Source organism: Globicephala melas, chromosome 16 (assembly GCF_963455315.2).
Source record: "Globicephala melas chromosome 16, mGloMel1.2, whole genome shotgun sequence".
NCBI classification, from domain to species: domain Eukaryota; kingdom Metazoa; phylum Chordata; class Mammalia; order Artiodactyla; family Delphinidae; genus Globicephala; species Globicephala melas.
Genome location: NC_083329.1, coordinates 6,380,925 through 6,396,066, shown reverse-complemented (window position 1 = coordinate 6,396,066; position 15,142 = coordinate 6,380,925). Strand labels below are relative to the sequence as shown.

At 47.1% G+C, this 15,142-nt stretch overlaps 1 protein-coding gene across 3 annotated transcripts in view; it reads left to right on the top strand.

Annotated features, from left to right (window-relative positions):
• Positions 1–3,635, top strand: part of EDRF1 (erythroid differentiation regulatory factor 1) — a 39,924-nt gene extending 36,289 nt beyond the window's left edge. For 2 of the 3 annotated variants that reach the window (XM_060286158.1, XM_030832051.2), the window contains one exon: positions 2,784–3,635. In XM_060286158.1, the coding sequence (XP_060142141.1) occupies positions 2,784–2,955 (172 nt within the window). In that variant the 3' untranslated portion in view covers positions 2,956–3,635. The remainder of the gene's footprint in view (positions 1–2,783) is intronic. The other variant, XM_060286157.1, reaches the window with a different exon arrangement.
• The last annotated feature ends 11,507 nt before the right edge of the window (positions 3,636–15,142 follow it).

Genomic DNA, 15,142 nt, shown 5'->3' with positions numbered 1-15,142 from the left:
AGTAGTCTCTGAGGGTTTGGATGCCGTCTGCCATAGTCAGAGAACAGACCCTTTAGATTTATGGGTTTTCCTGGCCAGGTATGTCCGTCTAACATTTGGTTAAGAATAGTGAAAAGGAAAATAAAAGAATGTAGGTTACCTTCTTTTGGGAAAAAGGTAACCCTAAGAAATGATAGGACGGCTCAGAATAGAGTTCATGGTTTCATTAACTGTGTGTGTGTGTGTGTGTGTGTGTGTGTGTGTGTGTGTGTGTGTGTGTGTGTGTGTGTGTGTAGATACCATAATGTTTATTTCTGCAGGAAAAATAAACATGAACAAAAACCAATTATAAAATGGAAAAGAACAATACCATTGTAAATCCTAAATAACACAGCTAGAACTATACTTCATGTCAATTTTTATTAAGCATGGTCAATTTTAAAATGGTCAAATACTGGCAATTACATACGGTTCAATAAAATGTGAAGTACATTATAGAGAACTTAATGGCATAAGATAAATTCCTTTCTTTTACTTCAGGTTGCCTTTTTCAGTTTCCCAGTTTCTAGATTGCATGATACGGCTGTTGACAATACTTAAGTTTTTGCAGTATAGAGAGAGAAAGAGAGAAAAGAAGATATAGAGAAATGGAAGCACAGTGAGACTAAATGATAGAGAAGAGAGACTGAATTTGTCCTGGGCCTGAACCTGGTTCCTAGAGAAGCGGCTTTGAGCAGCGCCTGCTCTTGGACCAACCAGCATAGTCAGTGCCGGGGTGAGGGCAGAGCCCCTGCGGAACGGGGTCCAAGGGTTCACCCCTGCAGGCCAGAACAGAGTGGCGACCAGCACAGTGATCACTGACAGGTGGACAGACAGCCCAATAATCGTCCTCCAAGGATGTGAGTCTTGGAGCTGCTATTCCACTGCTCTGGCAGGGCTCTGTATGAGCCCTGAGATAAAGAAGTAATATTGAAAATATTTAACATCAGGTAGCAGTCAATCAGCAATCAGACCCTGTGAACAGGTGGCTGAGCCATCCCAGTGCATTCCCCTGACGAGTGTATGAGGTCCTCTCATAAATATGAATATCACTATTCCCGGAGTTATTTATTTTGTGGACCTGGGCAGGTTTCATTAACTGTTGATGAGAGTTGCTTAAGGAAGGGAATGATTTGTAGAAATTGGAAGATAAAGATTTAACATTCAGAATTATGATCAGAACAAATCAAAGGGTTTTATATTTACGATCTCAGAAGCCCATCAATTATCCTTAGGCATCAGCTGAAATGACAGTGTGATGTCATTGCCCACAGAGACCAATTCATATTTCAGACAGTGTTTCTAATTGTTAAGTGCTATTGCCTTGATTACTGTCAGATAGGAATTTAAATGTCTTATAAGGTTATCAGAGGTTTGTGAATGTTAACCTGCCCCCAACAAAAAAACCAAAAAAACCCTAAAACATATCCATCTTAGGCCCGAACCGCAGAGAGTGAATACGTTTTGAACGGTCATTTTTACTGTGCTGTGGGTGGTGCTGGGTGGGCGTGGGGTGGAGAGAGGAGATGTGCCTGGTGAAAGTCAGAACGAGCAGGAAGGAGAAAGGGGTCTGTAAGAGGGGGGTGTGGGCAGCCTCCCGTTGGCTGCCAGCCTGGGCCCGTCCGTGGTCAGGCCGGCCGCAGCGGCCTGAGGTGGGTCCTGTCGAAGAGCAGTAGTGGGGCTGTGAGAGAAGTGGGGCTCCCTACAGCCTGAGCCTTGATCTGCGGCAGAAGGGAGGGTCCAGGCTGCTGGTTTGCTCTCCGGCAGGCCTGACCAACAGGCACTAGGGCAAAGGTAGAAGATTTGCATATTGGAGAGTGGAAAGAACATAGCATTTGAAGTCAGAAAACATTTTGACCTTGAACCAAATTATTTAACCCTTCTGGGCTTAGTTTTCACATCATTTAGGTTTTCATTACAAAATAAGGATACCAGTCCTTGCTCTCCCGAGGGGACAGGGTCACGGGCAGATCTCGTGTGCATGTGCGCACTCTCAGCTGTTCTCTGTATGTGTGGCCAGGGCTCTGCATTTATTATATCCGGACTCAAAAAATAAAAAGGATGCTAGAAATGAACTGCCGTGATTACTAGTCTTTTTCAGTAACATAAATATAATCCATCGATCTACCCTACCGGGGAGATATTTTCAAAATAAACTGCAAACTTAAGAAATTTTTGTTAAGACAGTTTTGAAATGGAAATTCCCTCTAGAACTCTCCAGCTGAGGGGCACTCTTCACACAGAAGCTGCACATCATTTCAGCTAGACGAGGGGCAGTGCGTCCATCTCCGGCAGTGCTCGCTCCAGGGGAGCAGTCCCACAGTCGCTCTAGGTGTGTGCCCGGAAGCTGTACCGCGTGGCTTCTCGCCCTCGCCTGCCCCCACTGTGTTTTCTTCACAGCACGTGTCATCTCACAGTCTGTTCTCTTCACCGTCTCAACATGTCTTCCCCCAGCTCTTCCCTCAGTAGAATGTGGATTCCATGAAGGCAGGGGCTCTGGGTCTGTTTTGTTCATGACCACGAGTAGTTCCTGGTACATAGTAGGTAGTCGAATATTTATAAAAAGAATAATCATTGGCTTACTTGATGTTTGAAATAAATGTTTAAAAACAGGCCCATAAGCAGTCAATGGAGTCGGCATTAATAGAACACCTGCTGCCACCTGAAAAGTGATGACAGGGCTGCCCGTGTTCAGTTTTTGGATTTCTTTTACAGCTGTTGGTGGGCATCACTCTTTGCTTCATCTCCCTCTCTTTTTAACCCAGTAGTAACCTTGAAGAAGATGTAGTCCTCAAAACCAACAAGCAGATTTACTCCCAGCTTCTAAGAGCTACTGCGAACAAAAACGCATCTCTCCTGGAAAGAATTGATGTTCTCGTCCATTTGCTGGACCAGCTGGCTCGTGGCAGCGGCGGAGACGGTGGTGCTCTTCAGTGACTCCCGCCTGGGGCTGCATCCGCAGAGATGCTGTCAGTGCCTTCTGCACTCGGGGGCTAGTGTGTCCATTTGGTGCTTCGTTTCATTAAATATAGGGAAATATCCACTTAAAACAGGCACGGCATGGAAACAGAGTTCTCATTTCCCGTGGCAAACAGTCATGGTTGAGTTCTTTGGCTTCCTCGTTGGAGGTGCCAACATCAGAATCAGACCTAGAGCTCCCACCTTCGTTTCTCTGAGAAGCATGTGGTACCTCAGTATTAATAGACTTGCTGTGAGGCAGTTAACACTTTTAAATATTTTTGAAGTATGTTAAGCTACGTGGGTTTAAGAGATAATTATCTTGGATAAATGTTACTTTGGTCAAGGGAACTTTTATCCAAATGATTTTAGTGGTTCAGGTCAGTTAAAGAAACTTCCTGTACATCCACAGTGTTCCCTTCTCAATTGCACAGAAAAAGCCTGCCCTTTTTAAGCTTCAGTACAGGATTTTTCGAAGACTAGCCATTGCACAGGTCTCTCTTCAGTGCATGTTCTGAACGGATCTGCTTTTCTCTGACTTTGTATGACAGTTGATCAAGAATTGGTACTCTCCCCCCCTTTTTTTTCATTTTAAACTTGAAACTGTGAATAAGGTAAGAAAACTATTTTGAATAAATAAATTATTTATTTAAAATGTCTTTGTAGTTTTCCATTTCACATTCTTCACATTGAGCTTTGATGTGAACTGGTTTAATTAATAAATTTTACAAAGTGAAGATGAAAACATCATTAAAAATAAAATTCTGCCACCCACTAAATTCTCACTAGAATATTATACTTACTACTTGCTGCTAAATGGCTCTTGTCCAGTTGCTTAAAACATACTCTCTTTTTCCAGTGCCTACAGCATGCAAGGCTGTCTGTACTTGTCACAGTTAATTGATCTCAGTTTCAAAAGATACCATAACCTACAGATCCAGCATCCTCTGTCCTGTTGGGTTGATGGTTTGGATTTACGTGCATGATGCCTCTGTAGACAAGAGCTTGCCCCGCCACCAAGTCCACTGGCCTGGCCTGAGTGTGGGAAGACATGCTGCTGCCGACCCGCCTCGGTGCTACGTGCAGATGATTTTCACTGTGCAGCCCCCCTCCACTCACTAGCCACACCCTTCTGAAGAAATATGAACTAAACTAGAAAACTGTCTGGAATAAACTTGTTTTAAGCTGAATTTTTACAGACTCCTTTTTCGTACACTGAGATTTTCAGATGTTTACACTGGTGAGTTGGCAGCTCTCATAGCCTGGCAGAATTATCACTTGCCATTTGTCCACTTCCTTGTAATTATGCAGTTTGCATTGTCCTTGGGACAGATCTGCATCAGCTAATCACTGAAGCATTGAAAGTTTTGCCTAAATTGTAAAGCAGTTGTACAAAATCAACGATGTCTCATATCAGGACAGCTGTCATTCTGTTTCCCCTTGTGGCAAGCGCACACACAGAATAAAACTCTTGTTAGTTAAACCCGGACATGTCCATTGATTATATCTAATTTGGGGGTTAATGAATTCCAAAGGATATTCTACTTAGGCAGAAAGAAGCTGGAGTTCACGGTATTAGAGTCGCTCATCTTACCTCTCTCCTTAGCAAACAGCCTTTCAGTCAAGAGGAAGATGTGCTTTTAAGCAAGAAGATATCAATTCTAGCTCTCTTCATTTGTCAGAGCAATAACATGAAAGTTCCTACAGGGGAAGAAAAGATCCTTTTAAAATGTTTTTGTCATTTGCTGATTTTAATTTAAATTAAAGCTTTTTAAAGTGCCTGTGTTTTAGCTGCGTCTTTAGAAGTATGGGGTATTTGTGGCCTGATCGTTGAGAGTTCTTTTTCAGTTTAACTTCAGTGCCCACATTTTGTCCTTATTACATTAATTTTGGGGGGGTTTGTTTATGTTAAGAACAGGTAATGGTGGCCATACTATGTATTATGTAAAAGTGAAAGGAGCATGATGGCTAAGATAACTGATACAGGAAAAATAAAGTTATCCAATTAGCTTCAAGAGTCTTATTTTGGTAGTCTAACCCTCGGAACATAAATAAGCTGCCATATAAAGTGTTTCCTGCCTTGAAGAGGGAGGAGCACATTATAGGAATTACAGCGAGCTGGAAAGCTGTTCTGTTCAGGGCCATTTGGGATGCAGGTGTGTATATTCAAACAGAAGAGCACCACGTGAAAGGAGAGAGTGCAAGGGCACTAGGCTGGGGTGAGGAGAAGCAGGGTCAGGAGCGACTGGCGGTCGACCTTTGGCCAGAGACACAACTGGGGAACTTCAGTTTCTTTATCTAGAAACGTGCACAGCAGTATCTGTCCTGCCACTGACAAGAGTTGTGAAGAGCAAGAGAGAAATACACATGAAAACCTTTTGTACACTGTCAAGTATTAGAAAAAGATAAATTGTTAGGACAGGGATTTTGGAGTGTAGTTAATTCAAATTCTGTGCTCTTTTCCACTGAATCCCTGAGTTTTCAGTGCAGTAAAATCATTTCCACGCCCTTGGGGTTCAGGGGGTGAGTGGCCTCTTCCGTGATTGGACCCATGGCTATGGCTGCCTTCCTGTCTCTCGGTGAAATTGGGGCCGAGGTGGGTGGAGGGACAGACGGTGGGTGTTGGGAAACGTGGCTACAGAGCCCTAGACAGAGTGGAAGGCAGACAGGTATTCCTCAGGATGCTTTTTCTAACCTTTCCTAAAATTTTTGTAAAATTATTTGTTGAGAAATTTGATTTTCCAATCAAGTAATTTAAAAGCTCAAGTAATGCTTTTCCCATTGGGTTTTAAGTTAAGGAGGCATATTTGCTTCAGTTACTAAAAGTCTGGTTTGTTTTCTTTGTAAAAGAAATCGGACTTTTTCTCTTAGAAATCCTCTGGCTCTCCATTTGCCTATTTTTCTCATCACGAGTTCAGGATGCAGGAATCAACGTCACAGATGTCAAGCCACTGCTCTGAGCTAGACTGCTTGGGAAATGAGCCACTTGAAGGCAGCCAGGAATCTGTTGTTTGTCCCTGCTATTGACAACTTTCCAGCACGTGCTGCCTTTGCAGAAGGCGAGCGGTGAGTGCAGGAGTAGTCAGCTGAGTCTACATTGACAGAATGGCTTTGTGGCTCTGTTTCTGGAAAAAACCTTAATCATCTTCATCGGATAAGGGTCAAGGACTTGATTTCTATTCACATCGATGCAAACACTTGCAAAGCAAAGTTAAGACTGGCTTTTCTGGAAGTCATTGATTTTTAGGTTAATTAATAGCAACGAGGTAAGCAAATCTGTGGCTTTGCACCAAATATTTTGGGCTTGAAGTTCTTAATAATTTTCTGTATGATGGGATGATCTGCCATGGCCGTATATATAGGTCTGCAGTAATTGAAAACAGCTTTTAACTAAGAACTTGGTCATCTGACAAATTTCAGTCAAGGATGACAGAAGCAATACCAGGCTGGAAAGCCTTCTATTACGAGGGACCCTTTGAAGAAGTAAATGAACTGCTTTCTTCGGTCATAAAAGGCATCGTCCAGGGACTTGGGATGCCAGGAAATCCTTCTGAAATCAATCTGGGGCAGCTTCTTCCCTGTTCATCTTCTGTCTGGGCCTGGTCCTTGTCACTGTCATATCTCTGGTATTGATTTTCTGAGAGCCAAACAAGTTTTAATGTGTTCTATTACCATTAAGTCACAGGAAACGAGAGAGACAGCTTTCAGTGTGGGCCCCAGCCATCCGTGCTGTTCTCTGATTCCAGGAGAAAGCAGGACTTGCAGCATCCATCCGAGTGGCCTCTGCTCAAAGCAACGACTCCCCAGGCCTTGAATCACCTCTAGATTTAACCCCAGGAGTCGATTTCTCTTTCACATCTTCGCTGCAGCTCCCAGCCCACTGGTGCTCATCAAAAGCAAAAACAAAACAACAAAAACCATGCAGTCTTCTTCACATCGGCATCTTATTTTTCTTCTCCTTCCTTTATAGTCTCAAGATTTTCCTTTTACATGTTAGGGGCCCATGGATTGTCCCAGATCATTTTCCTATCCTAGTTAATATATCCTCTCTTTTTAAAGAAAAACATCATGATGCTTATTATTGGATTCTTCTTTATTCCAGAGCTTTAGAATCATCTAGTTCCACCACCAGCCCCATTTTTGCAAATGAGGAAACTGGAATAGAGTTGAAGCAATTCACCCCGATTCAGAAGCCTAGGTTGAAGCAGGGATACAGCCCGGGACTCCCAAATTTTACCCAGGTGACTTTACCCACTGTCCTGTGAATATTTTGTAATTTTGCTTCGTTTCATTTTAAGATCCAAATGCTAATTTCATGCTCTGAAACAGCGTAGGATTATTTTAAGTGGTCCTTATTTGTTCCTTGCCCTGAGTATCTGGTATATTGTCAGTGTGCAATAGAATAAATCCACTGAGTTAGACACTTTTGAGGTCACAACGCACAAAGCATCACAAGCAGTTACATTCCTTAGCAACCAAATATTCAATATATTTGAAAGGTCTACCACTGAGAAGAGTGTGACATGTCTGGCTAAAGGTATGATTCACTCCAACTGGAATGATTTTTGAATCTAGAGTATTCACAGCAAGTTAAATTTAAGATGTTTTTTAAAGCTCCAAGAATGAAATACAGCTGTAATTATAGAAACCCCCGTGATGACCTAATTCTGTAATTGAGATTCTTTGAGTGTTCCCAATATAAATTCTGGACTTCTTAAGGCACAGAAAGATGTGCTTACAACTCCAAAAGATCCGAACCATCAAAGTCCGCTCTGAGGCCATTTCTTTATGTCACTGAACTAATTCCTCCTCTGTGTGATGTGAAGGAAAAGGACAACCGGATTCATGCACAGGTCTCTTATGGCAACAGTTGTGTGCAAAGTTCTTTCAGCTTGGCTCCGGCCTCAACTCTTTTTGAGCAATTTAAAGATATGTGGTTCTACTACTAGGATTCAGCCCGAGGGAGGGCCCACGACTTATTTCTGGGTGGCCAGAGGAAGGAAAAGCAGCAACCACAAAACTGTGTGTGTGATTAGACTGTGTGCATCTGGTCTGCACAGGTGGGCAGCCTCCGCCCTGGGCACGGAGGCCGGGGAAGGCCCCCGGCCGCCTTCTCTGTGTCACCGCAGGCCCCACCTCAGCTTCTGTCTCCCGGCCAAACACTGCCCCTTCCTGCTCAGAAACTGCCACTGATCCTGGTCAGTGAAGTCCCCCCGACCCTGGTGTTCCGTGCACCCAGGCTGGCGGGTCTCTCCAGCCCGGCCTCAGCCGGGGTGAGGGCCCTGCCGCCCCTCCCAGGGCGCAGCTGTCTCGCAGCCGCACCTCATTCCTGCTCAGCTCTGAGGCCCTCCTTCTGCTTCCTGAGTCTGTACCCTGGCCTCACCTCCCAAGACACACTGAAGAAAAAGAAAAGCATCTGACCTACCATGATTGTGCCTGAAAACTTAGCAATAACCCTTTAATCTTATCACATTTACCCAGGCAGCATTCACACTTTCAGCTGTGTTCTCATTCTTTATTAAATTTGAAATTAGCTTTTGATCAGAAGCTAAAAACTTCCTGTAAAACAAAAACTAAGAAGATGAAGGGCAGAATAAAATTACGTAAGGTGTCGCGCAGGCATCTTGTACTTCCCATGTGACTCTGATATGCGACATTTACACAGAGCCAGAGAGAGACCCACGCCTGTGCCCGTGAGGTCCACTTTGCTCCCCTCCTGCCCCTGGGCTTCCGTAAGGAGCCCTCGTGTAGCTAAATGAACCCCCTCGTCTAGTGGAACTGGCTTGGCAGGCTCTCCATACCTTGTGATCAGAGAAATGTGACCAGAACCAAACTCTAGCTTCTTCTCACCGCACGGTACGTTATCGACGTCAGTATACAGTTCTCAACTATACTGTCAGTTGCATGCTCTCTGTATAACATAGATAACCACACATAGACCTCTGACATATATGTCAATTGTATGTTTTATATATATAGTCATTTATAAAACTATGTATATAGTTATAGGGACTTCCCTGGTGGTCCAGTGGTTAAGACTCTCCCTGGTCAGGGAACTAAGATCCCGCATGCCATGTGGCACAGCCAAAACAAACAAACAAAAAAACCAAACAAAAATTATGTATCAATATATAGTTATATATATCAACTATATGTCAGCTATATTTATCAATTTACTTAATCAGATCAATATATGTCAGTGAACACAGATCTGAGTTGTGATAAGTGGCTACATAGTGTCCACCATGTGGCCATAACTCTTGGGTCTAAGGACACTGACTCCCCACCACGTGGCAGGGTTTTTCTTCCATCTTTTTATCAAAATCTCAAACTATGTTTTGATTAGAAGACAAACCCTAAATATTTTCTCTGAGGGAAACCAGAACCTGCAAAGCTGCAAGACTTAGAACAAAATGATGCACAAATTTCATCCGGACATTCTGCACTTCCTGGGAGGCGGAAATCAACCTAAATGCAGGACAGAACTGAGAAGTCTGTGATTGGGAGCTGGTGTTCTGAAGGCTGACATCTAGGCATTCTGCATTTCCTGGGAGGCGGAAATCAACCTAAATGCAGGACAGAACTGAGAAGTCTGTGATTGGGAGCTGGTGTTCTGAAGGCTGATGTCACACAGCCTGCGTCCCGACGGGTCTCAAAGCCCCAGAACCTGCCTGTCCCTCCCTCGAGCTCTGGCGGAAGACGGCACATCTGGAAGTCAGGTCTCCCTCTAGATGACAATGAGATCCTTCTTAGGATCATAGGAGCAGGGGATTTATTACTGAAGGGTCTTGTTCCCTACAATTCATTTTATTTTAAATTTATTTTTATTTGGTTTCATGCAGCTCAGGACGCCTGGACTCAGGGAGGTGTGGCTTACCATTCCAATCGTTGGCTTTTCTCAGGGAGTTACTTCTTTCCTCTCCAGTGATTACCAAGCCTTTGAAGGGACTGGCTTCTCAAGGTTCAGGGTATTTGATTAACCAAATTGCTTATTCCAGGTAAACTGGATTTTGAGGAAATCAGTTGGATTTCAGAAGAAAAATAGCTGAGGGAGGCGTGTGACCATACGATAAAGAGAGAATAAGGGAGAGGGGCTCCTGGCGAAGGTGGCTCCTGGTCTGTCTGTGCAGGACACTCTCCACCTCGGAGCCGGGGGAAGGGTTTGGCGGGGAGCTTCTAGAATTTCCTTAAATACTAAGATGGCATGACCTACTTGTCATTGGGAGAACTGACATTTTTTTCCCCTGAAACACATATCATTTACAAAGTGGGTTTGCACATTCTTGGCATTGCACACACAACATTTTTGAAAAAAAAGACATTCCCTTAGTTATTCCCACAGGAGATTTTTAAGCCTGACTCTGAAAGTGAACATATCTCTGAAAGTGAACATATCTCTGAAAGTGATGGAGGCCCAGGGTCTGGGAGCGAAGTCACTGGCTCAAATGTAGGTCTGTCTGATTTGCAACTGCGCGTTACTGCCTGTGAGAGGGGGAGAAAGAGTCCTCGCACCATGTGTCCTTCTGACTTCCTTCTCTCTAGACTTCGCGTTTCAGTCCCTTTTCATCCACAAATAAACCCTTTACCCATCCGGGAGCAGCTTAGGAAGATGTATCCACGTTTTACACGCAGAAGGCTCTGTGGTTTGGGCTCACGCTCCCTCCACTGAAGGAGGCATGTTGAGGTTGCTAAGTGGCTGGGGCACGGTGAGGGCACATTCACTGCCCCAGCGCTTCTCTGCCCGGGTGTGTGCTTGACATCAGGATGATAACTGAGAGGCCTGACTTCAAGATTATGTTCACCACGGCCGGAGGCTTACTGATCGTTGCAAGCCTGCTGATGTGCTGTGTCATCTGTCTTAGCTGCAGAGTGACTAGGGCACTGAAGTGAGCAACGAGGGTAAGAGTGGCTAACAGCCCCCCCAAAGGGGGTCCTGGGGCTCTGTGCTGAGCGGGGTCATCCCTTGCCCCGTGGCCGCACCCCGGGTGAGGTCAGGAACAGCGGGAGAGTTTGAGACGACAGAGGCAGTGCGTGTAGAATCCTGGTTTCTTCCCCTTCTGGTTTGGGGCTGTGAGCTCATAAGTAGAATGTTCTCAGCCGGGTGGCTCTGTCCTGCTTTGCTGTCACTTGGCCTCATTGAGTTTACCCTCAGCTGGCTAATTCCACAGCACTGCAGACTGAAGACTGTGTGAATGAGTCTCTGCCTCTGTTCACCCAGAGGATGGGCCGAGCTGACCTCCTCTTGCCTGAGTTGGGGAGCTCTCGGGGTGTCCTCGGGGACGGGGAGGGGGGCCTACAGGACTGGGGAAGCTGAGCTGTGTGGAGCTCCTGGCTGACCTGGCCGTGGGGTGCAGGTCAACATCGTTAACTTGCAGCTCTTTCCAAAATGTTTTTCACTTTATCTGGCGCCGAGGAGCAATTTTCCAGGAGGTAAAGTGAACGTTTCCAGTTTGGGGAAGTTAAACCTGTGAGGGAGGTGGGACCCCAGGAGCCCAGTGTGGCGGCCTGCATGCTGCCTGCCCTTCTCGCCTGCACCTCCTGCCTGGAGCTGGCGCACACCAGGCACTGATGGTCAGACCGGTCAGCCCTGGTGCCACGTCCCTTCTCATTTATAAAATGTTTGGGGAGGAAAAGATTGGGTCAGGATTCGGGAGAGGGGCAGAGAGGTATGATCGAGGGCTGAAGTCACATGACACCACATTGCCCAGCCAAGAACCTTTGACAATTGTAAGAAATGGATTTAAGGAAAAAAAAAAGGAATCTAGTTTTTTAAATAAAATCTCTGCAGGAAAATATGACAATGACACTGACACAAAAGGCAGGCGACTCGGTTTCGAAGACGGCCATCCTGGGACTCCACTGTCAGGCTCCTGGCGACAGAGCCTCGGAGAGTGAAGCTGTGGACCGCCCCCCTCTCCCGGCCACAGTCCTGCCGAGTGAAGTACAGACCAGCTCTGCTGAGCTCAGCTGCCTCCCGACTTTGTCCCTTCACAGTGTTTGCAGCCCGTTGAGGGCAGGAGCCGTGCTGTCTCTGACCCCCAGGTTCCCAGCACGTGGCCCAGACTCATTAGGTGTCAGAGGTCGTGACCCGACGTCACCTTTGCACTGGATAAACCTCTCAGACACAGCAGTAAATCCTGAATGTCATTATTTGGCTTATTGTTAAGAATATGTTACACATTAGAATTTTTAGTAAAATGATTTCCTGCTAGTTTATTTTCTAAAAAAACCATATACATCGCAATGTTTTTATTTTACCTTCCATTCACAATTAACATAATTGCATCAACATTTAACCCAATAGTTGGCACGGAGCCATTATTTTAACTCGTTAGGTGAGTTATTACATGTAACTAATGAGTTAAAGCATCTAAAACTTGGAACAGCGCCCGAGAACGCATCCCATAATTATGAGCTCAGCTCTAAGGTCCAAAGGGAACACCTTCAACTCACTGCTGACCACCCCAGGCCCGAGGCCCAGCACTGGTTCGGCGCGCAGATTCCCGCACGATGCTTTACTCTCTTCCCAAAGGTCTTCCTGCACCAACACTCCGCGGCACCGGCTGGGGTGGGCGCACAAGAGCCCAGGTAAAGAGCGAACGCAGAATACGGCGAACCCTCTACAGCACCTCTGTTCAGTGTCTGCTCCCTGATCTGTCCTCTCCCACCTCATGTTCTGTCCCTTCTGATCTTCAGGAAGGACACAGGAAACTTGGGGCTGGGGGCTCTATCAGGGTCGTGTGGGACTCGTGCCTCATGCCGGCTCCACAACCTCAAAGCTAACCCTTCCCAGGCTGGACCTGTGCCTGTCGAGCTCCTGTCCTGAGGTTGCCATTCACTCTCTCCTACCAGCCCACAGACAACGAACCAGCAGAACTCTGGGCCTTAGGAGGAACTGTCAGCCTCTGGGAAGGGGTGAGCAGAACCACGTGTGGCCTCTCTGGGTTTAACTTTCCGGAGCTGAACGTTACTGAGACGCTGCCTTCTGCCGTCCCCAGTATCTGCAGAACCAGGGGTCCTTCCCCAGTCACTTTAAAACTCACGTTTGCCTACCAGCCCTCACGTTCTAAACTGCTAACAGGAGCCCCCCAGCCCAGCTGCCAAAGCCCAGGTCCCCCACTCACAGCGACGGCCAGGAAACCTGCACCCTCGACGCCTGGCTCACCTCCCTCTGATGGACTGAGTCGGCAGCAACCCTTCCAAATCCCAAACTGACCTCCATCTTTCCAAATCTGCCCCGCCTCTCCTTAAACCCTGGTCACCTCCTCTCCAAAAGGTCACTTCAGGCTGCCATGCGGATGAAAGACATTTAGCAAATCCTTGTCGCCTGTGCCCAGTCCCGCTCTCACCCTCCCTGGGCCGCCTCCCGCCCCTGCCCCCGTGGGGTGATGCGGCCCCTCTACTGCAGCCCACGCACCCCTTCTCACCTTTGTCTCCCCGCCCGCCTCCAGCCACGTTTCTCGTCTCCTCCTCCGCTGCCCAGCGCCTCTTTCGTACTTCTCCAGCTTCTAGACTCGACCGGGGACTGCCCCCTGGCCAGGTGCGATGGTTTTCAAATGTGGCTGCAGATGGGAACCACCTGGAGGGCTTCTAAAACGCCTGCTGCTTGGGCTTTGCCCTAGGAAACAATTAAGTAGGATGGGGGTGGGCGAAGCAACTCCCTTTGCAGAAGCACGTCACGTGGTTCTCATGTGCAGCCAGAGTTCCTGATTCGTGGTCTAACCTATTTCACTTCGATAATACAGAGAAAAACGTGTGTATAACCCAGCGCTCTCCAAATTATTTTACGCAATCCTCCGGGACAAATGGCCTCCCTGTGCGACCAACGCCACGATCGGTTATAGGACACACCCGTGGCCCCACAAGTTCCCTCTGGCCCGCACCCTGCATCCCCCTGGTCTGTGTCGGGCCGGCACTGCACTGCACACAAGTACTCCTCCCAGTCGGCTAACCCAGTCAGTCCTTCTGTGGAGCTCTCATCCCCACGAGGTCCCCGTTCCATTTCTGATTGGTCTGTGGCTCATCCCAACTGGGACCACAAGCTCAGACTAGCAACGCTGCAGGTTTTCCTATTCCCTTCCTACAGGGTTCACCACCTTGCACTGAAAAAGCCCTGGTTTTCTCCTCCTGCCCGAATCTAGGGTCCCAGCAGTGGGTGCACAGGGGTGAGGGGCATCTCTAGGCCACGAGGCCACTCCCGCTGGTCTGGCCCAAAGGGCGGGTTTTCAAGAATAAACGCTTCTCGATGTGTCGTCTGACTCAGGTCAAATTCCAGAGCCCTGAAATGGTTGTTTGTAACCATTTTGTCCAATTCTACCTTTGCTTTCGCCTGGAGAGGATGAGCCTCCCCCTCCCGGCCCTTGGTCCTGCACATATTCAGTGATACGGTGAGGCACGCACGGGGCTCCGCCCCAGGTCAGAACAGATTCCCTCTGCTTCCTGCGCCAGCCACACCCCTGGTCTCAGAAGGGTTCTGAGGCCACGGCACTGGCTTCAATCCTTGAGAATAATGGAAAGAAAAGGAAACAATTACAAAGGAAAGGAAAACTATGTTCATTGCACTTAGTAAAGTAACAAAGCAGACTCCCGTGGTTCAGCATTGTTAAAAGGATTTTTATACATAGCTTTATAATTTTCAGTTCTGCTCATAATGCTAAAGGTTTGTGCTTGCAACTCTGCCTTAGCCAAAAGTACAGAAACCACCGTTTCTATACCAACTTGACCTTGCCCTGACCCCCAAGCACATGATCAGGGGACCGGCTCACCCAGTCTGGGCATCATCGACCCCAAAGGACAGTCTTTTATGGGACCCAGCAGGCTGGGCTCTGGGCCCTGGGACCCTTTGCTGCAGTGCTTGCACCTGGACAAACGTCTCCTTGAGCAACAAAATACAAAGAAACTATAAGGGACTAAAAATAACTGCGTGCATTTGCCGTTGGGGCAAATTCTGGGCAACGTGATACAAAAAGACCCCCAAAACCCAACTGCCACTTCTGAAGAGCCGGGAGCAAAAACAGGGTACTGGGCATGCCCCCTGCACTCAGCACCACCAAAGTGGTGGGCAGACCACCTAAGGCAGCCCTGCAGCCCGACCCCTGACACACCCCTCCCCTGCCCCCACGTCAGGAACAGACGGCCGCCCCCCCCCCCCCGAGCTAATGTTCAT